The sequence below is a fragment of the Siniperca chuatsi genome, linkage group LG20, assembly GCF_020085105.1.
Source record: "Siniperca chuatsi isolate FFG_IHB_CAS linkage group LG20, ASM2008510v1, whole genome shotgun sequence".
In the NCBI taxonomy this organism is placed as follows: Eukaryota; Metazoa; Chordata; class Actinopteri; order Centrarchiformes; family Sinipercidae; genus Siniperca; species Siniperca chuatsi.
The window spans coordinates 25,781,596-25,806,790 of NC_058061.1; the positions used below are offsets into that span (position 1 = coordinate 25,781,596).

The 25,195-nt window shown below is 41.6% G+C and overlaps 1 protein-coding gene across 4 annotated transcripts in view; it reads right to left on the reverse strand.

The window, feature by feature from the left end:
* Positions 1-8,771: 8,771 nt before the first annotated feature.
* The window catches only part of jmjd1cb (jumonji domain containing 1Cb), a 205,348-nt gene continuing 188,924 nt past the window's right edge, over positions 8,772-25,195 (reverse strand). For all 4 annotated transcript variants that reach the window (XM_044178369.1, XM_044178370.1, XM_044178368.1 and 1 more), the window contains 9 exons: positions 24,741-25,085; positions 22,171-22,339; positions 21,916-22,006; positions 21,576-21,706; positions 20,471-20,593; positions 15,040-15,179; positions 14,738-14,914; positions 13,665-13,796; positions 8,772-10,409 (listed from right to left, as the gene is read on the reverse strand). In XM_044178369.1, the coding sequence (XP_044034304.1) occupies positions 10,317-10,409; positions 13,665-13,796; positions 14,738-14,914; positions 15,040-15,179; positions 20,471-20,593; positions 21,576-21,706; positions 21,916-22,006; positions 22,171-22,339; positions 24,741-25,085 (1,401 nt within the window). In that variant the 3' untranslated portion in view covers positions 8,772-10,316. The remainder of the gene's footprint in view (positions 10,410-13,664; positions 13,797-14,737; positions 14,915-15,039; positions 15,180-20,470; positions 20,594-21,575; positions 21,707-21,915; positions 22,007-22,170; positions 22,340-24,740; positions 25,086-25,195) is intronic.

Below are 25,195 nucleotides of genomic sequence, written 5' to 3' on the forward strand. Positions count from 1 at the left end.
TTCATCATTATTTGCATTATAAAAAGCCACTTAAAGTGGCTAATTATACCCATTAAGTTACTTTAATATTATTACTCACCAGTGTTTTATCTTTAAACTTTATTTATCCAGGGAAGCTTCTCTGAGACATTCACAGTTGCACACATTCACTCCTGAAGATGCCCTGTACAACCACAGCCATTGGGGGTTATGTGGCTCACTGAAAGGCACCTGAAGTCATACTTGCTGTGGTTATAGTTACAGTAATTATAGCTCTTATCCAAGTCACAATTATGCACAGTTAAAGCACTCCATGTGGTCTGACCATATTTGCAGGTACACGTGGGACTCTGTGGTGTATTGTCCTGGATGTCACTTGTTTGTGGCTCTGCTTCAGCCTCAGACAGGGAGGAGCAGCAGGAAGCTGCCTTCTGTCGACAAACATGATTTATGATACCTCGTCTCACTTTGAAGAACGGCTTCTGTTTGTACACACTGACTGCTGCAACCAGTCACACACACACATTCACAGAGCGAGAGAGAAAGAGACAGCAAAAGCAATGCATCTATATGGAAATGCCGTTCCAACAATCTGGAAGAATCTCGTTTAGTCTGGCAAGATAGTCTTAAAACATAGGAAAGCCCTCTGTAATGCCAGAACAGCCTACTACTCATCATTAATAGAAGAAAATAAAGACAACCCTAGGTTTCTTTTCAGCACTGCAGCCATGCTGACAGAGAGTCATAGTTCTATTGAACCATGTATTCCTATAGCTCTCAGTAGTAAAGACTTCATGAGTTTCTTCAATAATAAAATTTTAACTATTAGAGAAAAAATTCATCAAGTCCTGCCTTCAACTGGTACCAACTTATCTTCAAACACAGGAACCTTAGTAACAACTGTAAAACCTGATATATATTTTGACTGCTTTACTCCTATCGACTTTCTTCAACTAACTTTGACGATTCATTCATCTAAGCCATCAACCTGTTTCTTAGACCCCATTCCAACTAGGCTGCTTAATGACGTTTTACCCTAAGTTAGCACTTCTTTACTGGATATGATCAATCTGTCTTTATTAAAAGGCTGTGTACCACAATCCTTCAAAGTAGCTGTAATTAAACTGCTTCTTAAAAAGCCCACTCTTAATCCAGGGGTTTTAGCCAACTATAGACCTATATCTAATCTTCCCTTTCTTTCTAAGATCCTTGAGAAAACAGTTGCCAATCAGTTGTGTTACTTTCTAAGTAACAATAGTTTATTTGAGGATTTTCAGTCATGATTTAGAGTGCATCATAGCACAGAGACAGCACTGGTGAAAATTGCAAATGACCTTTTAATTGCATCAGACAATGGACTTGTCTCTGTACTTGTCTTGTTAGATCTTAGTGCTGCGTTCGACACAATTGACCATCACATCCTAGAGACTGGAACATGTAATTGGCATTAAAGGAGCCGCACTAAGCTGGTTTAAATCCTATCTATCAGATCGATCTCAGTTTGTTCATAATAACGTTAAGTTAGTCATGGAGTTCCACAAGGTTCTGTGCTTCGACCGATTCTGTTCACCTTATATATATGCTTCCTTTAGGCAATATTATTAGGAAACTCCATAAACTTTCATTGTGATGCGGATGATACCCAATTATATCTATCGATCAAGCCAGATGAAACTAACCAGTTAGCTAAACTTCAAGCATGCCTTAAGGACATAAAGACCTGGATGACCTGCAATTTTCTAATGTTAAACTCAGACAAAACTGAAGTTATTGTACTTGACCCCAAACACCTCCAAGACACATTATCTAAAGATATAGTTACTCTAGATGGCATTGCCCTGGCCTCCAGCAGCACCGTAAGGAACCACAGAGTTATCTTTGATCAGGATTTATCCTTTAACTCCCACATGAAACAAACTTCAAGGACTGCCTTCTTTCACCTATGCAACGTTGCAAAAATCAGGCACATCCTGTCTCAAAATGATGCTGAAAAACTAGTGCATGCATTTCTTACTTACTTACTTACTTCTAGGTTGGACTATTGCAATTCCTTATTAACAGGCTGCCCGAATAAGTCCCTTAAGACTCTCCAGTTAATCCAGAATGCTGCGGCACAAGAACTGGGAAAAGAGATCATATTTCTCCAATGTTAGCTTCTCTGCACTGGCTCCCTGTAAAATCCAGAATAGAAAATCCTTCTCCTCACCTACAAAGCTCTTAATGGTCAGGCACCATCATATCTTAAACATCTCATAATACCATATTACCAGACTAGAACACTGTGCTCCCAGGATGCAGGGTTACTTGTGGATCCTAGAGTCTCCAAAAGTAGAATAGGTGCCAGAGCCTTCAGTTATCAAGCTCCTCTCCTGTGGAATCAAATCCCAATTTGGGTTCTGGAGGGAGACACCATCTCCACATTTAAGAGTAGGCTTAAGACTTTCCTCTTTGATAAAGCTTATAGTTAGGGCTGGCTTGGGTGAGCCCTGAACCATCCCTTAGTTATGCTGCTATAGGCCTAGACTGCCGGGAGACTTCCCATGATGCACCTCTTTCCTCTCTCCTTCTCTCCCTCTCCATCTGTATGCATTTCTATCCCATTAGTGCATGTTACTAACTCGACATCTTCTCTCTCCCGTAGTTCTGTGCCTTCTCATTTCTCTCCTCTCTCCTTCTGTTGCTTTCAGCAGGTATTTCTACCTCCGGAGCAGCAGAGTCTGGATCTGTGGTTGTGGGCCACCTGCTGCCCCCGTGTTCCTGCTCGACAACTGCTACTACAGTTGTTGTTATTGGCTCTGTTACTAATACTGTCAGTATTATTCCTATAGCTGTCATTTCTACTATTATTAATGTATTAATATTAACACTACAATTACATTTCTACTATTTGATGGTGTTTGTATTGTGCCTCCCTATAATATTATTTACGGAGACCCTCCCTTGGTCTCTGTAAATCATATTATAAAGAGTATGGTCTAGACCTGCTCTATAGGAAAACTGCAATGAAATAATTTCTGTTATGAATTGGCGCTATATAAATAAAATTAAATTGAATTATTATGTGCTGTCCAAATATTTGGGAAAATTATATTTTGATGCTTTGGCAACATTGTTTTTGAAACTTTCATGCCAATAAAGCCCTTTGAATTGAATTGAATTGAAAAACTGAAAGAGAGAGAGCTACTGAGACAAGAAAGAAAGAAAGAAAGAAAAAAGGTGGAAGCAGAATAAAATAGGGCAAGAAAAGAGGGAGCAACACAGAGAGTCAGACATAGAAAACAAAGACAGAAAGGAGGAATAAGAGAAAGAGAGGAGAGAGAGTGACCTCTGTCTGAACTCACTGGTGAACTTCTGCCTCAGTGTACTCCAGTTAACCTGCCACACACACGCACACACACAGTGCCAGGAGGCACAGTTTCAGCTTATATAATGGAGAGCAGGATGATAATATGTGTGTTTCCAGTTCAGCTTTGGAAGTATGAATGGGAGGTGATCCCAGCATTAGTCATGTCAGCACTGGCTCCTGTCTCACACACACACACACACACACACACACAAATGTACAAGCATGCATATACACAACAGCACGAACGTGACCTCCAGTCTTTTTAAGCAAACACATCACTGCAGAGAAAACATGAAGTCAGGCAGAAAAACAGGCAGAGTGTCTGACACTGCCTGCTAAATGATGTCATTTAAATTCAAAGAAAGTCAAAGAAAAATATGTAATTGAAGAAGGTAAAATCTGAACCAGGTAGTAGAGCTGGGGTGAAAGGTGTACTCTAGAAATTAGTAAACTGAGACAAATTACTGATAAATAAAGATGCCAGCATTCATTTTGTACCTTTTAAACAAAAGATGAGTTTGAATATCCCAGGTAGTTCTTGTTTGCACCAGTTGCAGTACAGGACTAACTGAGCTGATCTCCAGACGGAGTTGGACATTCAATGACAATGCTTTGATTTATTTCTACAATATCCACACATTACTACCATAATATGGTTAAAGTTAGGAAAAGATGGTGGTTATGGTTAAAACTAACATTATAGTTTTTTCAATTGGTAACTCACATTTCTCTGAGTTCGCTTTTTCAAAACTATTCACACAGCTCTCTTTACCAACATGCAGCTCAGCTTCAGTTCATCTCATATCCAAAATGCACGAATGCAACCAAAACACTTGATACACATCTCAGGACCAACTCTGGTACCTGAACACTGACATTTGTCTCCCAACAGTAACACTCTGTCACTCATTACACAGTGACCTAAAACAACACTGACAATAGGCAGCATGACAACATGATCCCTTGTCTTTGAAGTATCTTTTATTTCTTAAGATTTCATTACAACAAAAAGAAGGGCTCCTCTTCATTACTTCTTACAATACAGAGCTCCTGTCCCCATATCACACTGTGAGAGAACTGAGATCATCTGACCAAAGACTTCTGTCTGTCCCGAGATCCAGGACTAAGTGTTATAGGGACAGGGCCTTCTCTATCGCTGCCCCAAAACTATGGAATTCTCTTCCTCCCACCATCCGATTCTCCCCTACTACTGACATTTTCAAGATTCATCTAAAAACACACTTTTACTCACTGGTGTTATAGTTTGATGTTTTGTCATTTCCTGTTTTATTTACAATAAACACTGCAGTCATCCGGCTACCTCATCCTCACACTGCTTCCTGGTCGTCTGCATTTGGGTCCACATACTGCACCCCATACAACAACTAGCTGTGCCTAACCTAACCAGCTCGGGTATTTCCCTGAAGTCTCTGTAGGTCTGTGTTGTCACTGAGGGCTCTGTGTAACCATGTGCCCTTACTATTATTATAATTATTGTTATTAGCATCACTCCAACTTTTCTTCTCTTGTGTTTGTTTCCTTCTTTCTTGTTTTCCTCTGTGTGCTGTAATGCACGTTGGATCAACTGTGTTGTATGTAAAGTGCGATTTAAATAAAGTTGAGTTGAGAGTTGAGTTCTTTATTGCATGGATTGCGCTACCTCACAGTATATGTCACAGAAATGAATCTGAAATGCCGTTGAACATTTACCAATCAAGGTCATTTATCTGTCATTTTACAACACAGGGTTGCACAATGAAATGTAAGTTGTAGCTCCTTCATGCTACACACACATAGAACATACAGTATATACAAATATTTAAATTTAGAATAGAATAGAATCAAATAAATAAATAATTTACATACATATATAGCCATACACGTATAAACCCAGAAGGTAATAATTCTGTAGTGCATTTCTTGACTTTGCTTCTGGGGGAATGTAAGCAGATAAAAAGATTCTTTCCCAGGTGGATTGCAAGAGAGAACATACGATGAAGGCAGGGTTGACTAGCACTGTTGTATCTGTAGCTATCTTGTACAAGTATGTATAGTGAATATGTATGGTTTTGTATTGCATTACTGGGGTGACTTTAGTTTCATTTTGTGCACTTCGAATTACTCTGTGCAAAAATGGCAACAAAAAATAATAAAGCCTTTTGAAGCATATTTCAGCATTTCTGATAAATTTCTGTGGCATATAAACTTGGTTTAAATAAATAAAAAATACGTTTAAAATGACAATAATGATACCAATTTTAATGTAATCTGTTGTTAGTGATTTTTATTTGGATGTGAGATGAACTGAAGCTGAGCTGCATGTTGGTAAAGAGAGCTGTGTGAATAGTTTTGAAAAAAGGAACTCAGTATAGAGAAATAGTTAGCAATAGAGTTGGCAATTGTAAAATGCTCCCACCTTAGTTCATATTGTAATTGAGAAATATAATTTCCCAAACAAAATCACAATTAATCAAATTACCAAAATCAATTGAAATGCTGGGACTTTCTGGGCCCTATGATGTCTGGAGCCTCAGGGCAGTTGCCTGCTGTAATGCGTCTTGGTGATGACATGCAGCCTAATTTAAAGAAGGCCTAACTCCAGCCCAAGGAGAATCTGACTCCCTTCTCTCAGATTTGTGACACATATCGACTATCAAAGCATAAACATCATCATTTAATCAATGCTATCAATAAATGCAAATAGTCAGTGCTACCTGTTAAAATTCAGAGAAAGTTTATTTCTGTCTTTAAGACATTACATCAACAATTTGACAAAATAAATAAATAAATGCAATTACTTCCAACAAAACAACCCAGTCGAAAACAAGAGAGCCCAATAACCCATAGAAGAGTGTCTGCAGAGTGAAAGGTGCTGGCTGAAGCCACAGTTTATCAACCCTTCTTACAAGAACCTAAAAGTAATATCCGAGAAAAACGTATATATATATAAGTTATATATACTTATAAATATTTCTACCATACTAATGACAACATGTTATTCTGATCACATATTTTTTTATATCTGTTCATTAAATTATTTTTTAGATTTAGATTGTGCAGAGTATGATACAAGTTTTTATTTCCTCACTGTAGTTGTTGCATAAATTCACCCCATTAACTGAAGTACAATGGTGTTTTTTATCCTCACTGTTTGTCAGGGCTGGATTACCAACTGGGTGACGAGGGCAACTGCCCTATGGCCACAGAAATCCAGGGGCCCTGCAAGCTCTAGTCTTATTGTGTGTCAACTGGTTTCTGCTAATTTAACTGAAAAGTTTTTACTCAGCACAATACCAACTGTCTTTATGGGAGCCTTAAGGTGAGTCCTGCCTTATTACCTGATCTTGAGTCCTTGTCTTCAAAAGGGTTCTTGCGTCAAATTCCAGTTTTAGGACTTTCATTATTTCAGTTTTATGCTAATGTGTGGCATATTCCTGCATTTGATTGTATTGAATAAATTAAGGTCTTATTACAGCTTAGGAAAGTTGTACACATTGCACAGAAAGTGGGAGTAATGGGGGGGTTAATAGGGGACCATAAGCTTATTTTTGCTCTGGGGCCCCCAGCAGATGAATCTGGCCATGCCCTTTGTTCCTTAAATATGTAGGTTCCTCTCAAGTCATATTGATTTCCTCTCATATTAAACAATTTTGGATACTTTCAGGTAAAGATGTATTTTTGACTTGACACAGGGCGACTGTGGCTTAGCAATAGAGTGGAACGCCCACTAATCGGAAAATCTGCGGTTTGATCCCGGCTTCCCCCAGCTCACATGTCAAAGTGTCCTGGGGCAAGATACCCAACCCCAAATTGCCCCCAAAGGCTGTGCAATCAGTGTATGAATGTGTGTGAATGTGACAAGACTAGAAAGGTGCTATACAAGTACAGTCCATAACTTTATACATAACCAGTGTGTTGGTCGGATCCTTTGTAGTAGTTTTTGTTTGAAGTGTGTGGCTGTCTTGTGAAGTATGAAAACTGGATTTGTATTTGTAATTTTATGTATTGCAAGTAATGTATATAAGTGAACAATAAAGTGTATGATGAAGCCTGATTTAAGAAATCTTTGACAGAATTGGTGTTCTGGTGTTTTCTATTGGATGTTTCATTTGATTTTATTTATGATCAGTGATAACCAGTCTAATGATAAAACTACAGGATGATCGACTGAGGCTAACAGACAGTGACAGACGCCCTGCTGGTTTCTAGGATGATTCAACATTTGTTTTCCCACTACTAATTCAGCAGTAGTCTGAGTCATGTGCATTCATTTATCTCAGTGCTGCAAATCAGTTGTGTATTAATGCTGATATGTCGGCAAAACATGAACTCAGAAATGGCATTCAGCTCTGACAGTTGGTCTCACAGTGAACTATAGACTCCCCAGACTAAGAATGTCTGGATTACTCTGCAGCTCTCTCTTCTTGTGAAGTCTGAGTACTGCATGTAAGAGCAGTTTTAATCCAAACCTGACAGTTGCACAGTGACACTGTAAATAAAAGACAAATACTAAGACACTGACCGACACCGCAGCAGCTTTCTCCGATACAAATGTGATTATCTGTTCAAAGTTGCTCTACTGTTATGTTGTCTTTGTTTCTCCTGTTTGTCAGACCATCTGGAAGGTTTACTTACCCTTATTCTAGTTTATATCTGCAGATTACAAAAGAGGGCTGCTTTGATTGGTTGCACTGGCCGTCAATCACGGCAAGATCTTGGCGATGCATCAGCAAACATGACAGTTCTGATTTTGATTTGTTAAGAATTCCTTTTTGATGTGATTGTGTTTTCTCTTCATAACACGGAAAAACAGCACCACTCAGTGGTGATGATCACACAGTGCAAGTCTCATGAACATGTTCAATTTCATAGCATGCAGAGTTTCACCTTAATTTCCAATTTTCTCCCATTTACTTTCAACAGATTTTTAAGACTAAGCATCACCTGTAGATATTTAGATTTTCTTGTTAATAAATTGTCAGGTGGATGGATTTTTTATGGCACTAACCCCATCACCAGTAACTCAATTACCCTGATACAAATTCAAAGACAAACTCTTCATTTCAGCAGTTTATTATGGCTTAGCATACAATATTTCCTTTCTGAAAATGGGTTTTTTGTGATCCAAGAAATGCAGTATGTTACTGTATAACAGGAAATATATTTGGGGATTTAATTAAACTGAATTCTCATTGTGGGTGTGATCTGAGGACTTTTCCATGTCTGCATCCATGAGCTAAAAAGGTTCTTCCTTTCAGGTTAGTGTTAGTCATTTTTCACTCTATTTTTGCCATCCAATATACTAAATGAAAGAATTGTAAACCCATCATAGTAAGAACCATTTGTTAACTCATCAAATTCCTTCTATTTCTAGTGTCTTCCTCTGAATATTCCAGGAGAGTGGGAATCCAGCCTGAGCCCAGCATCAAAAACACAACACCAAACGTTTGATAAATCCATTTTAATGGAAAATGTAAAACCCTTTTGAACTTCAATGTACAAAGCATTAACACTTGCACTTTAAAATTTTAACTTGAAGCAAGCCATGTTTTAAAAAAATACCTCAATGTTTATATGTATATATTTACAAATTAGTTTATTATTTTATCTTTTAACTTCAAAAGTTCACCATAGTAAATCTTAACAAAACAAAAAACAAGACAATTCATTCTTTTTTTAAATAAATTACATCTTTTTTTGTAAATGTTTCAGCAAATACTTTTTTTCATAAAATGCTGAAGTGTAGAAGTCTTTTTTTCCTTTACATAATACAACTTTACACAGTCTTTACAATAGTTTGGCAGTTCATTTTCAAAAAATGTATTTATGGCATGAGGACTGTAGAGCATCAACATTTCCCAAAGTTACAGGCATTAGCTGGTGTGTGTGTGTGTGTGTGTGTGTGTGTGTGTGTGTGAGTGTGTGTCCTCCATCACAGTAGAGCCGTATTACAACTGAAAATCACATAGCAAAAGAAAAAAAAAGAAACTGTACAAGTCACATTTACATGAATGCTTTTTTCTCTCAATAACAATCGCATATCATAGAGCTATAAAATAAATACATCTTCACAGAGGAAATAAAACAATGTTCGTATGAAAAAGAAAATTAAGAACAAAACAGCATCAGACGGACAGAACTAGAAAAAAAGGACGTGAACAGACAAATCACAGAAGGAACAACAAACGAGGGAGCAGCAGAGCTCACTGCCAGCAGACTGAAACATCTGAGATTTCTGTTTTGTATTTTTTCCCCTCAAATCTTTTTTTTTATAAACAGCAGAGATGACAGTTTTGATCCTGATGCTGCTTGCTGCTGGTGATGCTGTCGTGATCAGCGAAATCATCTGTCCAAGACGCTGTGTGGGCTGCTGCTACAGACAGGGATTAAACCTCCTGGCTTTTATAGTCCACAGCAGATTACAGTGAGAGAGCAACAGTGTCTTCATCATCACTGCTGCTGCCATCAAACCTGTGAACTTTAGTTTACATGACAGTCTGAGTCTCCATGGAAAGCGGATCTTAGCAAAATGCACCATCAGTCACACTAAAGAGTTCAGTTTTGTTTCAATGGAGGCTTGTAGTGCGGTTTCACTCCAGCGTAGTGGCTCACAACCAGCATGCTGCCTCTGTTTCCCAGAATTCCTCTGTCCTCCCTGTGTTCTGAGTCTATGAAACACAAAGAGGTGTGGTAGTTGAGGTTTAATCCCTGTCAATCCAGTGGCCCCTCTGGTCTTGTGTTTATCTCTGCTTGGCACTGAAGGTTTGGGGTGATGATGGAGGTGGTTGTGCCTCTCACTGGCCACCTGGATGTGTGATACAGGTGTAGTTCCCACCGCGAAGTCCCCTGGGTCACACAACCTACTCTGACCCGACCACCTCTTGCAGTCACGTGACACAGTCCTCCACATAAGGAGGTGGGAGTGGGGAGAGCGAGGTGCTGATGGGAGTCGTGTCCCTCTCTGGAAGGTGTGGACAAGGCTGAGGGGGTGTCATGAGTTCTCTTCCTCGTCGTCTTCCTGAGAACTGCCCCTCTTCAGGGAGCTCACTGCCTCCTTTACACAGTGGTACAGGATGTTCTTCACCTGAGGATGACAACAGTTCCATTACTAATGTCAGTATTGTGGTTGCTGTGTACTGGAACAGAAGCTCGTATTTCAATCCTGAACCGAAAACTATGTAGGCCCAATATTTGAACTGAACTCACAGTATTACGGTTTAAAGGATAGGCTCACAAGTGTTCAAGTCTGTCTTTAGTCAGGTGCCCATATGAACATAGAAACCGTTTTTGCTTGCTGTACTCATTCCTCCTGTTCATACTGGCCATTAAGAGATGGCCCTTCCTGATGTGCTTCCAAAGTAAATGATGAGGGACAAAATCCACAGTCCTCGTAGTTTATTTGAAGCTAAAATGAGGCTTCAGCAGCCTGAGTTACATAAATCAAGTGAATATCTTCCTCTTTGTGTTTCCACAGACAGTGTTTGCTTGCTGAGCTGCAGTGGAGGGATAGTAACACAAAGAGGGTATTTTGTTCCCCACGAACAGAAGGAATAATTACAGCAAGCAAAACCTGTTTCTGTTTATATGGGCACCTGACTATTTTGTTAACACAGACTTGGAAAATTGTGAACCTATCCTTTAAGATAATTTATACACACACTTCCACACTTTGCAAGCTATGTATGAAATTTAAATGTCTTACTTTGTAAAACTTTATTTTGTCATTTTAGGGCTGCATCCACCTCTTCAGTTACTCAGATATGGCATACTATATGTAGTATTAGTATATTTTCTCCCTGTGTGAATGTTTAACATTGGTACAGAACAGTAGCTCCAAATAGAAGCAAATTTTTTGCTTACATACAAAGTCAATGCAAAGACACAAATTTGTGAATTACGCGAGTTGAAAATATTCACTTGAGTGAAAAATGTGCGCGTATCGCAGGGATTTGAATGTTGTGTGGGGAGGACCGGGCGGAGTCAGGGACAGAGCCGCTGAGCGCCGGGGAGCTCTGGAGGACGGAGCCGGGGACAGAGCCGCAGCTTCTGGAGGAATAAACAGTCGGAGTCACACCAGATTTACTGGCAGGAGGAGAGCTCAGAGTTTATTTTTTAAACTTTTGGGATTAAAAAGTGGAGTACTCGCGCGAGTTAACGTGAATAAACACAAATCATCCCGCAGTCAAACTCGATAATTCGCTTCGCATTTGGTGTGAACACAGCCTTACTCTTCAATTCTGAGGGACTGACACTAAAACCTGACATTTAACCATATATATCCTACAGTTAACTGTGGGAAGAAGAAATACACACACAAACAACAAAGAACCAGAAATACAAGCTATAGCACACTTTTAAGCAGTGTCTAAAGTTTAGATGATAATCAAAGCGATATCACTGTAGGCCTGATTCCAGTCTTTAACGAGGCAGGATGTAAACTGGGAGCTGAGGTCAACTTTGATTGACACTGCCACTGCTAATGAGATTCAGTGTTTACACTCTTACCTACAGAGCAGCCTGTCAAACAACATCAGAAGAGGGGCTGCAGATACTGTAGAGCAGATCAACGTGTCTTGGTTGTTTTATAAATTGCAGCAGCTCAGCAAAGTCGACATTTTGTGTTCTAGACTTGATTTCAGACTGACTCATTTTTTGCAGTTATCTACAATCAGTAACCTTTTATAATATTTTTAGAAAATAAAATTAATTATTAAAACAGTAAATACATTGTCTAAATATGGATTCAGATCATGTAGTGTAACACTCTAAACTGAGCTCAGATGCACTCTGGCTTTGTTTCACCATTCTTTAGATGTTTCTAGGACTTTCAATTCAATTTCATTTATATAGCACCGATTCATAACAGAAGTGATCTCATTGTGTGGGACGTGATTTGAGTGCACATATGTCAAATGAGTGATGATGAGTGGACATTATTTAGAAAGATTACTTATATTTACATTGTATTATTATACCGTACATACTTATGATCAACCTGTAAATCCACTTTGTACTTTTTATTTTACTTTGTACTTAATTTTATACTTATATCCACTTTGTACTTAATCTATCTTGCCTGTATTATAGTGTATTATATTTTTTGCTTAGTGCTTCTCTTCCTGTGTGCACTGACTGACAGTGAGCAGCTGTAACAAAAGAGTTTCCCCTCGGGGATCAATAAAGTTTTTCTGATTCTGAAGACACACGGTACTCTGTCATTTTTATACACTGTCACAGTACACACATCTGTCTTCAAACACTCCCACAGTAAACAGTGTGTTGAAAACAAAAAAGCCCCCAAAAAATATACAAGAAGTCCAAGAACATCTCTGTAGGTGTCTGTACGGGCATAGAAAATATATTTAAAAAAATTAAAACCTTTGAAACGTCTCAGGAGACAGTGGGCTCCATCATTGTAATATGGAAGAAGTTTGGAACCATCAGGATTACTCGAGTAAAAGAATCCTGGTCAGGGAGGTAACTAAGAGTCCAGAGGCCACTCTGAAGAAAAAACATCTCTGCAGCAGGGAGAGTGGTGGAGTGTCTAGACAGAGGTGACCCCCGAGTAAAAGGTATATGACAATATGATTGGGTATGGAAAATCTGTCAATGCTATGCTGTTTACAATATGGTGGGCAGGAGCTGGTGCCTACAAGTGTAGCTAAGCTTCAGAAAAGACAACAATGACAAATCAAAATGTAATCACTGTAGAATTATTTCACACAAACATACAATTTATGGTTTATGGTTTTTCATTTGTGCTCATCTAAGTGGAGTATAAAACGTTTAGTGTAGACATACTTTAAAATAACATGATTGTACTGAGGTACCTCAACAGAATTATTCTCCACTGATCAGCTGCTCTTTGTCTCGCCGAGTAGAACCAAACAGAGCTGATCTCTAATTTTTTTTCCTACCCTGCAGCCAGTCAGTGTGAACACCGCCAGAGTTCAAAAAACACACAGACAGACGATGGATGGTGACTCACACCTCATTTACAATCCTGTCTATGAGAGAATGAGTGCGTGTGGAGTGTATTCAGAGCAGAGGGACTCGATGTCCAGAGAACATCGCTGATGAGTCACTCACAAATGTTCTCTAAAGGAAAGTGAAACGCAGGCTGCCACAGAGAGTGAGACAGGAGGAAGGAGAGAGGCTGACTCTGAATCACTGACAGAGATGACACATGTTGCCTTAAGCTGTACAGCCATAATAATCTAATAAAAAACTCACTGAGAGAAAGCTTCTTCATCCTACATTAGAAAAGACACAGTCCCTGACTGCCCTTCCCTGAACAATATTGTGTTAAATGACAGTTGACTGAGCTGTGTTCCATCACCTGTAGTTTATCCTCGTAGTTGACCTCCTCTTTATTGGGCCGGAGCTCCTGGGTCAGGTGGAAGGAGTTGGCCACATGCTCAGGAGACACAAAGTCATTGATGACCTGAACACAGCTGTGGAGGTTCTGGACCTGACAGACAAGACGGAGGGAGGATGTGAGGCCACTTTACTGATCCATGAACTCAGATAATAGCTGGATACAATCAAAGGGTCAGGTTATATGAATATGACAGAAACTGAATAATTCTACTTACTTACATCTGATGGTGCAAAAAAAAAGTTAAAGCTAAAAAGGCTGTGAAGTGTCAAAAAATCTACATCTAAACAAACATGATGCTGATGTTGTCCTATATCTTCCTTATTTTCAATAAAACCCATTAACACCAACAGTGTTAGTGCATCTCAGTACTCTCTGACCTATCCTTTCTGTGGCTCTCAGCTCAAAGCCCATTGGTACCTTCTGAAGATAGTTTCATTTTAAATAGGCTGGTCACTGTAGTTTTTACCAAACGTTACTCAAACAGGAGGAAAATAGTGCATTTGTTTGGGGACTATTTTCAGCGGCGGATTAATCCACATTTGGTGGTGAGAGACTACTTCTGACAGCAGGACGGTGTATGTGGGATTGAGTCAAAATTAACTACAGTGTAAAAAACTACACAATTTGGCACAAAATATGCAGGACTGATTTTCAGCACTGATGAAGCCTGCTTTTACAACTTTGGTCTTATTTTGATGGTTTTGGCCATTATACCTATCGATTATAAAAATATTTTACGTCAGCTTAATAAGGGAGATATGGGTTTGCAGGAGCTCTGCTCAACATAGCTTTACAATGGAGTCTATGGCACATGAGCACTCAGACTGGTTTTAAACAAGTCCAGTTCAAACCCATCACTGAAACCACTGATAGAAATGAAAATGAAGCTGAATGCATCTGAAAAGGCCCTCATAGTTGACAAAAACACAACCAACCTGTGTATGCCACATCTCAATAAGAGGGAAAATATTTTCATTATCTTACCAGTGAGGTGATCTGTGTCTGTGTTTGTGTGTGAATATTATATATACCTGGTGTATGGCCCCTGCTGGTATGAGTACAGAGTCTCCCAGGAATTGGACTACAGTCCAGCCCTGAACTCCGTGTTCATCCAGCAGCCGCTGACGCTGCTTCCTGCTCAGATACAAGCTCTGCTCTCTGATTGGGTCCTGGTCCAGCGACACATCCAGTCCCTGCTCCGTACAGAGCTGAGGTGGTGGTTGGTGAGTGGGGGAAGAAGGAGGTGTTAGTGAGGTCCATATTTGTACTGAAGTCTACTACATTTTCATTTGAAGCTGTTGCAGTTATTGAGTATCTTTATCAGAGTGCTGACCTTGTGTAGGAACTCTCGGACTTTGTCCATGTCTCTGTTGAGGTAGATGTGCCACAGCGCACCCGGTGTCTCACTGGAGTCTTTGAGCCTTCTCCGAACCCCCTCATCTAGATCCTCCTCCTCCAGACGCTTCAACACTCCTACACACACAGACACACACTCATGTTTCCAAGGCTGCATTTCATTTTCAAAATTTGATTGTTTTTTTTCCAATTTATCAAATAATTGTTCACTTTTTAGTCTTTTAGTCAGTCAAAAATACATCCATACAACACCAATCACTAGTTTTGCTCTTCCCAACTGTCAAAAATCCTAAGCTATTCAGTTTACAATGATATGATACATAGAAAAGAAAGCAAATCTTCACCTAATAACTAACCATGTTTAGTCTAACCCTAGCCCTAGGGTTTGTGGTCGAGGTGGGGGCCTTGTTACTGTCTATAGGAAGAATTAAAGTGTAACCTCATAGCTTGCAATGATTTTTCCTCCTTTGAAGTGCGCATGTTTAAACTTGGTGGCCCCCTCCCGGTCATATTTGCTATTGTTTATCGCCCCCCTAAACCAGCTGGCTCCATCTTCTTGGAACTCCCTGAGTTTTTATCCAGTCTTGTTTTAAATTATGATAGAACTGTTGTTTGTGGTGATTTTAATATTCATGTTGATGACTCCTCCAATGCCCTTGCTGCTGATTTTTTAAATATCACTAACTCTTAACTTACAATAACATGTGTCTGGCCAAACTCATTTCCGTGGCCACACCTTAGACCTAGTCTTTAGTCTGGGCCTGAAAACTCTGGAGATCAGGGACATGTTTGTATCCGATCACCTATGCATTGTTTTTAACTGTGAAGTACAGGCTGCTAGTACTGAATTATCCCACTCCAAGTACACACGGGTCCTTAATGAGCATGGTGCCTCAAAATTCTGTACACTGTTCAATTCTCCCGGGAATGTGTTTCCCAATTCCTCCATCACCAACGATTTGGTTGATTTTTTAACTACCTGTGTTCTTCAACCTTAGATCTCATAGCTCCTCTGAAAAATAGACCAAACTCAAAGACTGGAAAACAGCCATGGTTAAATGACTGAAATGAGAAATCAGGTCTCCAGGTCCACTTTGTGGCCATGAAAGAGTTATTACGCCTATATAATAGGATGGTGAAAGATGCAAGAACATGCCATTTCTCTGCAGTTATTTCTGCCCATCAGCACAACCCCAGAGTCCTATATAAGACTGGATCAGTTTGTTAACCCTGCCTCTGCCCCTGCTGATTGTGAAAAGTTTCTTTTGCACTTTGCTAGAAAGGTGGAGTTAATAAGATCTGATATCACCCCCATTCCTGCATTTTTAGATGCGGATCACCCGCTCAGGGATTCTTTGAGCAATTTTTCTGCTATCCGCCAGCCCGCTGGACAAAATCCCAACTAGGTTTTTATTGGAAGTTATGGATTGTATTGCGCCCCTTTTACAAATTATTTTTAAACAGCTTGCTGTCTACTGGCTGCTTCCAAGATACTTTAAAACTGCTTGTGTCCAGCCAGACCCAGTGGCTTGATCCCACCCTCCATAACTATCGCCCAATCTCCAAACTGCCTTTTATTTAGAAGATTCTCGAAAAACTTGTATCTAAGCAGCTTCTTGCTGCTGTGGAAAACAATAATACCTTTGAAAAGTTCCAATCTGGCTTTTGTCAGCACCACAGCACTGAGATAGCCCTTCTCAAAGTCACTAATGACCTTTTAATGAATGCAAACGCAGGCATGTGTTCAATTCTTGCACTGCTGGACTTAAGTGCTGCCTTTGACACAATTGATCATGGCATTCTTTTAGACAGACTGAGCCACTGGGTGGGCATATCTGGCAATGCACTACACTGGTTCTCATCTTGTTTGTCCAATAGGAAATTCTGTGTCAGCATTAATAACTTCATGTCATCCTTTTCCCATATCAAGTACGGTGTGCCTCAAGGTTCGATTCTGGGACCAATACTGTTCTCCTTATACATATACACAAGAAATTAGGTTGTCTGAATCAGTGTCTTCATTTAAGTCTCTTCTCAAAACACATTTTTATCTGAAAGCATATCCTGATTTTACCTGAACTGGCTGTTTATTTTATTGCTTTTGTGTGTTTTATGTATTTTATTTCATCATTCACTGTGGTATTTTATTTCTCTTGTTGTGAAGCACTTTGTACTTTGTTTTGATAAGTGCTCTATAAATAAAGTTTTATTATTATTTATAATTATTATTATTATTATTTATAATACTGAAGAAATGACACTTTGCTACAATGTAAAGTAGTGAGTGTACAGCTTGTATAACAGTGTAAATTTGGAGTCCCCTCAAAATTGTTACGGAACAGACAGGCAGGGGACACCGAGATGGACAAGAATAATCTTTATTGGATCACATCCCGAAATAGTAGGTATGGAGAGAAGGAAGTCTGTAGGAGAGAGTGTTATGCCGAGTGGCATGGAGAGTCCTAAATTCTAACGAGGTCAGACACATACTGAGGTGAGTGCAGGGCTTTTATGCTGACTGTGATTGGGAGCTAATGTGGAGCAGGAGTGTGACTGGGAGCAGGTGTGGATCATTAGTGGGTAGTGGAGCCTGTAGTATCCCTGACAGTACCCCCCCCTCCACGGCCAGCTCCAGAGGTGGTCGTCCTCCACCACGGGGAGCGGGTTGATCCGGGCGGCCGGCCGGAGCCTGGGCAGGTGTGGAGCTGGGAGGCCTCGGACGGACGACCAGGAGCTTGGACTGGTGTGGAGCAGGGAGTGTCGGACTGACGACCGGGAGGTTGGACAGGTGTGGAGCAAGGAGTATCGGACTGACGAGCATAAACCCGGTCCTGGGTGTTACGGAGGATCCCGGGCGGATGACCCGGGGACTGGCCTGGCACAGTGTTGGTCAGACCGTCTGGAGGCCTGGCGGAGTGTTGGTGGCACCGGAGGAAGGTCACAGGACGCCGGCTGCAGTGGTGGCAGGAACCCCCTGGAGGTCTGCGGTAAAGGCGGGAACCTCCTGAAGGTCTACGGCAAAGGTGTGGACCCTCCGGAGGCCTGAGACGGACACTAAGTCGTGGACCCTGTGGAGGTTGGAGATGAGAACTCCATGGAAGTCTGCGGCGAAGGCGGGAATCCCCTGGAGGTCTGCGGCGAAGGCGGGAACCCCCTGGAGGCTTGCCAACCAGCCCAGGAGCCGGCAACGGTGTAGCAGGACGGGGAGCCGGCAACGGGACATCAGGACGGGGAGCCGGTGATGAGACATCATGACTGCGAGCCGGCGGCGGGACATCAGGACTGGGAGTCAGCGACGGGATGTCTGGCTGGACCGGTGGTGTCCGGGAGTCCGGAACCTGCTCCTCCGGCTGAGAAAGAGGGAAGGCTGCTGTTGTGACCCAGCCGGGAGAAGAGTCGGCTGCGATCCAGCAGGGAGCTCCGGGAGCTGCTGCGATCCAGCTGGGAGATGCGATTGCCAAGGCGCTGGGATGGGAGGCCAGATGACGGGTTGCTGGGCGGCGGAGCAGGTGAGCAACTGGGAGGCGGAGCTTCAGTGCGGGCAGGTAGTGGGTTGATAGACTGGAGAAGGATTGGTAGAGGTGTGGGCTGAAGACTGGCTAGCGACATAACGGATGGCGGGCCAAACTCCTTCCAGAGGAGTGTTGTGAATCTGCCTAAAGAGTCGATGATGGTCTCGTCTTGCCTCCATAGTTCTCCTATCCAGTAAAGTGCCAGATGGATTAGCCGAAGAACCATGAAGGACACTTTGGATCGATCGGTAGGAAACTCCTAAGGATACCATTTAAAGATTTGGCAACACCTCGCCAAAAATTCCTTGCAGTCCTCCACTGCGCCTGAGAAAGTTCCTAGTGGTTTTATCTCGTTGTCAGGTGAAGGATGGGTGATGAGATATTGCTGAACGAGCTCCTCCAGGTCCAGGAAGGGGCTGTCTGCTGCCAACCTGCAGGAGGTGCTGGCTGCTGCGATCCAACAGGGAGTGATGATTGCCGCGGTGCTGGGACTGGAGGCCGCTGCGGCGCTGGGATTGGAGACGGCAATGGAGATGGCGGATCGCTGGGTGGTGGAGCAGGTGAGCAGAGTGGTGACGGAGCCGATGAACCTCTGGGCGGAGAAGCTGGGGAGCCGCTAGGCCTTTTTGTGTATCATCTTCAGAAAAGGCTTCCGTCTGGGACGACAGCCATGCAGACCAATTTGATACAGTGTGCGGCGTATGGTCTGAGCACTGACTGACAAACACAACCTCTGGATATGACACTGAGCACGTGCACTCAACTTCTTTGGTCGACCCTGGCGAGGTCTGTTCTGAGTGGAACCTGTCCTGTTAAACCGCTGTATGGTCTTGGCCACCGTGCTGCAACTCAGTTTCAGGGTCTTGGCAATCTTCTTATAGCCTATGCCATCTTTATGTAGAGCAACAATTCTTTTTTTTCAGATCCTCTGAGAGTTCTTTGCCACGAGGTGCCATGTTGAACTTCCAGTGACCAGTAAGAGAGTAAGAGCGATAACACCGAATTTAACACACCTGCTCCCCATTCACACGAGACCTTGTAACACTAACGAGTCACATGACACCGGGGAGAGAAAATGGCTAATTGGGTCCAATTTGGACATTTTCACTTAGGGGTGTACTCACTTTTGTGGCCAGCGGTTTAGACATTAATGGCTGTGTGTTGAGTTATTTTGAGAGCACTGCACATTTACACTGTTATACAAGCTGTACACTCACTCATATAGCAAAGTGTCATTTCTTCAGTGTTGTCACATGAAAAGATATAATAAAATATTTACAATAATGTGAGGGGTGTACTCACTTCTGTGAGATAATGTACATTATTCATGCAAAAAATAATGTCTTCTAACAAGGCAAGGCTGAGAAAATGAGAACACCAGGAGAAACTGAGAAGTGGCTGATGATATGTCCAGATTTGATATTTCCAAAGACGACAAGTGCTGAGTGTCAGTGTGTGTCTGTGAATCCCGGTGTTAATTATGATGAGCAGGGGAAGAGAGCAGTGGCGGGACTACAGGTAACACATAAAAAAAAGTCAGTGTTACCCCTTTAATATTCAGGTACACACTAAGGTTGTAGAATGTAGTCACTCTTGTAACTGAAAACTTGTGTCTAAGATTCATCAGTCCCAATGAGTAGTGACAGCAGTATTTAGCTACAGTGTTAAAGCAGCATTGGATAGGACCTCAATGCCTTTGGCTACTCCAATTTAGATTGAGGGTGATGAGGTCTGACACCTTCCTCACAACCCAGTCTCGTCCCTTTATTCATTCCTCCCATCTCTTCATTGTTTTGTTTTTATCCTTTCCCTCCTGTACACAGTAATTGAAAAAACTTTCATGTTAGTCCATCCAGTCTTTAAATTGATGATTTAACTGACTCTAGTAAGCCTTACCAGTTTTGGACAGGACTCCATTGCCTTTGGCTACTCCTACATAGACCAGAACAGAGACGACATCTGAGACTTCCACATGAAGGTTGGCAGTCCCAAAGTCCTGGTCCTGAGACGCAGCTACACCTACAGGGAGACAAACAACTGATTCATAAGAAGAGGAACAGAGGGGCATTCTATCTGCATAAAACATTTCAATTGGAAATATATAGATGAAAGCATGATAAAACTATGGACTGTTTTTATATTATAAAGAGTACGGTCTAGACCTGCTCTAAAGGAAAAGTGCAATGAGATAACTTCTGTTGTGAATTGGCGCTATATAAATAAAATTGAATTGAACATTAGAAGGGTGTGCATAATGCAACAGTAGTAAAGGCAGAGGGCCAGAAAATTGATTCTACTTCATATTAACTGGAATCTTTGGTGATCAGACAACTGTCAAATAATTCTTAACTACATACATATCCAAGGGTAAACACATCCAATATGTAATTGAGGATTTGTAATATTCAATAGTTCAAACTACCAACAGGTCAAACCCAGTATCCAGATGTTTTTCGGGTGTAGATTTATCAGTCAAGCCAGATTTGTGAACTCCAGGGCTGTGCTACGAGAACTGATTCCAACTTGGTAATCTACTGATTAACCACTAATTAAGCTCTGAGGCTATCAAATCTTTTATATTCTCGCTCATTTTTTATCAGCAGAGCATTCATGTACAAAGAATTAAAGCTAGGGTAGGTAACGTTGGAGAAACTAGAAAGAGACAACTAGATTTTGAAAGTATCCAAAAATCCCACTCCCTCCCTTCAGGCCTCCCCCCAAAGCCACTCCCCCAAAACACATTTTCATGCGCAATGAGTGCACGGGCAGAGTGCGCACAGGGAGGCAGGTAGGCCAGCCAATCATTTCATTCAGGCTGCGACAGCCACAGATACCAGACTTTTTTCTTTTAGAGCATTTGATTTATTGATTGCTGTGAGGATGTAAAGAGAATTTCAACAAATATAGCAAAAGATGCTTCTAGCTTTAAGAATTAAGAAATTGAAATGACAAATGTTGCCCGGTGAAGTTAAACCATTGCTGCTGTTAATTTCCATCCTACCGTAGGCACAGCATAGTCTTGGCCCAAGATCCGGCCTGACAAAGAAAGATGGCAGGTGAGAGGCCAGGTTGAGGTTGCCCTCTGGATCTGAGTACTCAGGCAGGGGCAGGTTCTTCATCAAGTCATCATATCTGCAAAAACACCTCTTTTAGATGGGCTCACAATCACTTTAGCATATTTATGCATCTTAAGACCTATGCTCATGGAATGCATTTGAATTATCATTAGCATTTTTAGTAAATTAGAAGTTTGCATTTATGTTTTGGGTTGTAAAGCTTGAAATTCAACAGCACAGGGGAAACAGAGTGAAAAAAGAGCTTAAGTGTGTGTGTATGCGTACCTTGAAGGCATGAGGGCCATGAACTCCTCTCCAGATGGCCAGTCCTTCAGTCTGTAGACCATAGGTTCTCCATCCTTGGATTTGGGCCGCTCTGAACAGGTAAGACGACTTTAGTTAAAATGAATCAATAATTGTTTATCACTGTTTTCTCAGTGGTTCATGGTGACATCATCTCACATCTCATTCGGGGATGTGTGGATTCAGCTATCTAATCAATCAAACAAGAACAGTGAGACCAAGTGGAGATGAACTCACTGGTGAGGTCCTCAAATCCATCCCAGAACTCCTTGATCCCAGAGTTGGACACCACCTGGTCTTTACAGTTGAGGAGGTCTCCCTGATGGTCTGCAAACTCCTGATTGAAGGAGTCAGCTTTCCACAGACCGGCATTCAGTCGCTTATGGATCCCTGACACCAACACAGGCTGGACAAACACAAAACCATTCATATGGCCGTTTTTATCACTAATGACTTTAGTAATTACTATTAGTACAGTACTGTTACTATAGAGACAGAGCGCAATGCGTCAAAACCATATCCACCGGAAGGGAAAACAATCGGCCCTACAATATGCAACCAAGGGCTGAAATGCTAACAAAATGCCTGTACCTAGCTAAAGACATTAGATTTCAGCATGTCAAAGGAATAGCACCCTATGTCTACCAGAGAGGAAACGGTATATTGACAGACGCAATATTGTCAGTCTATCTCAGTGTCCCTTCTCCTTACCTGGCTCTTCTTGGAGAAATGCTATGGTAGATAGCTAAGGCACTTGCAAACATAATACTACATAGCTTTCTGGTTTATCCACATTCACTGTAACACAAGTTATTGTCAAAATGCTTTAGCTGAACTTACAGAAATATAGTTAGCCTAAAACTGACATTTAGATATTTGACCAGTGACAAAGTGCTTGCTGCACACGTAACAGTGTCACGATCCCACAGTTTTCCCCATTCTTCTTCGTGAAGCCTCACGTCTTATTGCCTGTATCCACTTTTGTCTTCTTAAAAGCTCAGTTTTTCGGTTTGGCAGCTTATAAAAACTTAGTTCTGGGTTTTTTACCCTGTCGGTAGTGCATCCCACCGCACAGCAGCTTTTAGGCATTTTTCTGTTAGCAGATCGAAGGGACAAGCAATACAAAGTCATAGGAGAGCGATTAATTGTTTTCCCCTCCAGTGTAGAGTGGGACTTAATTGCGCTCTGTCTCTATGACTACTACTGCTACAGTTAGTAAGACTGATGTATACAGTGGGGCAAAAAAGTATTTAATCAGCCACCAATTGTGTAAGTTCTCCCACTTAAAACGATGAGAGAGGCCTGTAATTTTCATCATAGGTACACTTCAACTATGAGAGTCAGAATGGGGGGAAAGAATCCAGAAAATCACATTGTCTGATTTTTAAAGAATTATTTGCAAATCATGGTGGAAAATAAGTATTTGGTAAATACTTTGTTATATACCCTCTGTTGGCAATGACAGAGCTCAAACGTTTTCTGTAAGTCTTCACAAGGTTTTCACACACTGTTGCTGGTATTTTGGCCCATCCCTCCATGCAGATCTCTAGAGCAGTGATGTTTTGGGGCTGTCGCTGGGCAACACGGACTTTCAACTCCCTCCAAAGATTTTCTATGGGGTTGAGCTCTGGAGACTGGCTAGGCCACTCCAGGACCTTGAAATGCTTCTTACGAAGCCACTCCTTCGTTGCCCGGGCGGTGTGTTTGGGATCATTGTCATGCTGAAAGACCTAGCCACGTTTCATCTTCAATGCCCTTGCTGATGGAAGGAGGTTTTCACTCAAAATCTCACAATACATGGACCCATTCATTCTTTCCTTTACACGGATCAGTCGCCCTGGTCCCTTTGCAGAAAAACAGCCCCAAAGCATGATGTTTCCACCCCCATGCTTCACAGTAGATATGGTGTTCTTTGGATGCAACTCAGCATTCTCTCTCCTCCAAAACACGACAAGTTGAGTTTTTACCAAAAAGTTCTATTTTGGTTTCATCTGACCACATGACATTCTCCCAATCCTCTTCTGGATCATCCAAATGCTCTCTAGCAAACTTCAGACGGGCCAGGACATGTACTGGCTTAAGCAGGGGGACCTGTCTGGCACTGCAGGATTTGAGTCCCTGGCGGCGTAGTGTGTTACTGATGGTAGCCTTTGTTACTTTGGTCCCAGCTCTCTGCAGGTCATTCACTAGGTCCCCCCGTGTGGTTCTGGGATTTTTGATCACCGTTCTTGTGATCATTTTGACCCCACGGGGTGAGATCTTGCATGGAGCCCCAAATCAAGGGAGATCAGTGGTCTTGTATGTCGTCCATTTTCTAATACTTGCTCCCACAGTTGATTTCTTCACACCAAGCTGCTTACCTATTGCAGATTCAGTCTTCCCAGCCTGGTGCAGGTCTACTATTTTGTTTCTGGTGTCCTTTGACAGCTCTTTGGTCTTGGCCATAGTGGAGTTTGGAGTGTGACAGTTGTGGACAGGTGTCTTTTATACTGATAACGAGTTCAAACAGGTGCCATTAATACAGGTAACGGGTGGAGGACAGAGGAGCCTCTTAAAGAAGACGTTACAGGTCTGTGAGAGCCAGAAATCTTGCTTGTTTGTAGGTGACCAAATACTTATTTTACTGAGGAATTTACCATTTAATTCATTAAAAATCCTACAATGTGATTTCCTGGATTCTTTCCCCCCATTCTGACTCTCATAGTTGAAGTGTACCTATGATGAAAATTACAGGCCTCTCTCATCTTTTTAAGTGGGAGAACTTACACAATTGGTGGCTGACTAAATACTTTTTTGCCCCACTGTACCTGTCCCTGTTTCCAGCATTCTCTGAACAGCTTCCAGTTGTTCTGGTTACGGTGATCTTTGAGCCACAGTAACTGTCTGTTGTTTAACCAACAGTGTGAAATATCTGGATACTGATTGTTTGATTCCTCTGGCACTGCTGCAGTAACAGGCGCTGACTTCTTCCTGTCTGGTTTGGCATCGTCAGTAACAGCAGGGGCAGGGTTGTTGTTGTCTGTGGTGACAGGCTCTTGCTTGATTGACAGTTTGGTGGTGATGTTCTGACGGCTGGCGGGGATTTTATTCTCAACTACTGAAGCAATGATGTCATCAAGGATATTGGGCATGGTCCTCCCACCTTTTCCAGTCTGTTGAAAAAGGAAAAACAATATTTCAAACTTTTCTCAACTCTGCTGTTTGCATTGACAAGACTAGGTGGTACAACAGTTGTAATATTTTTGTTGCTTTTGTAGAATGA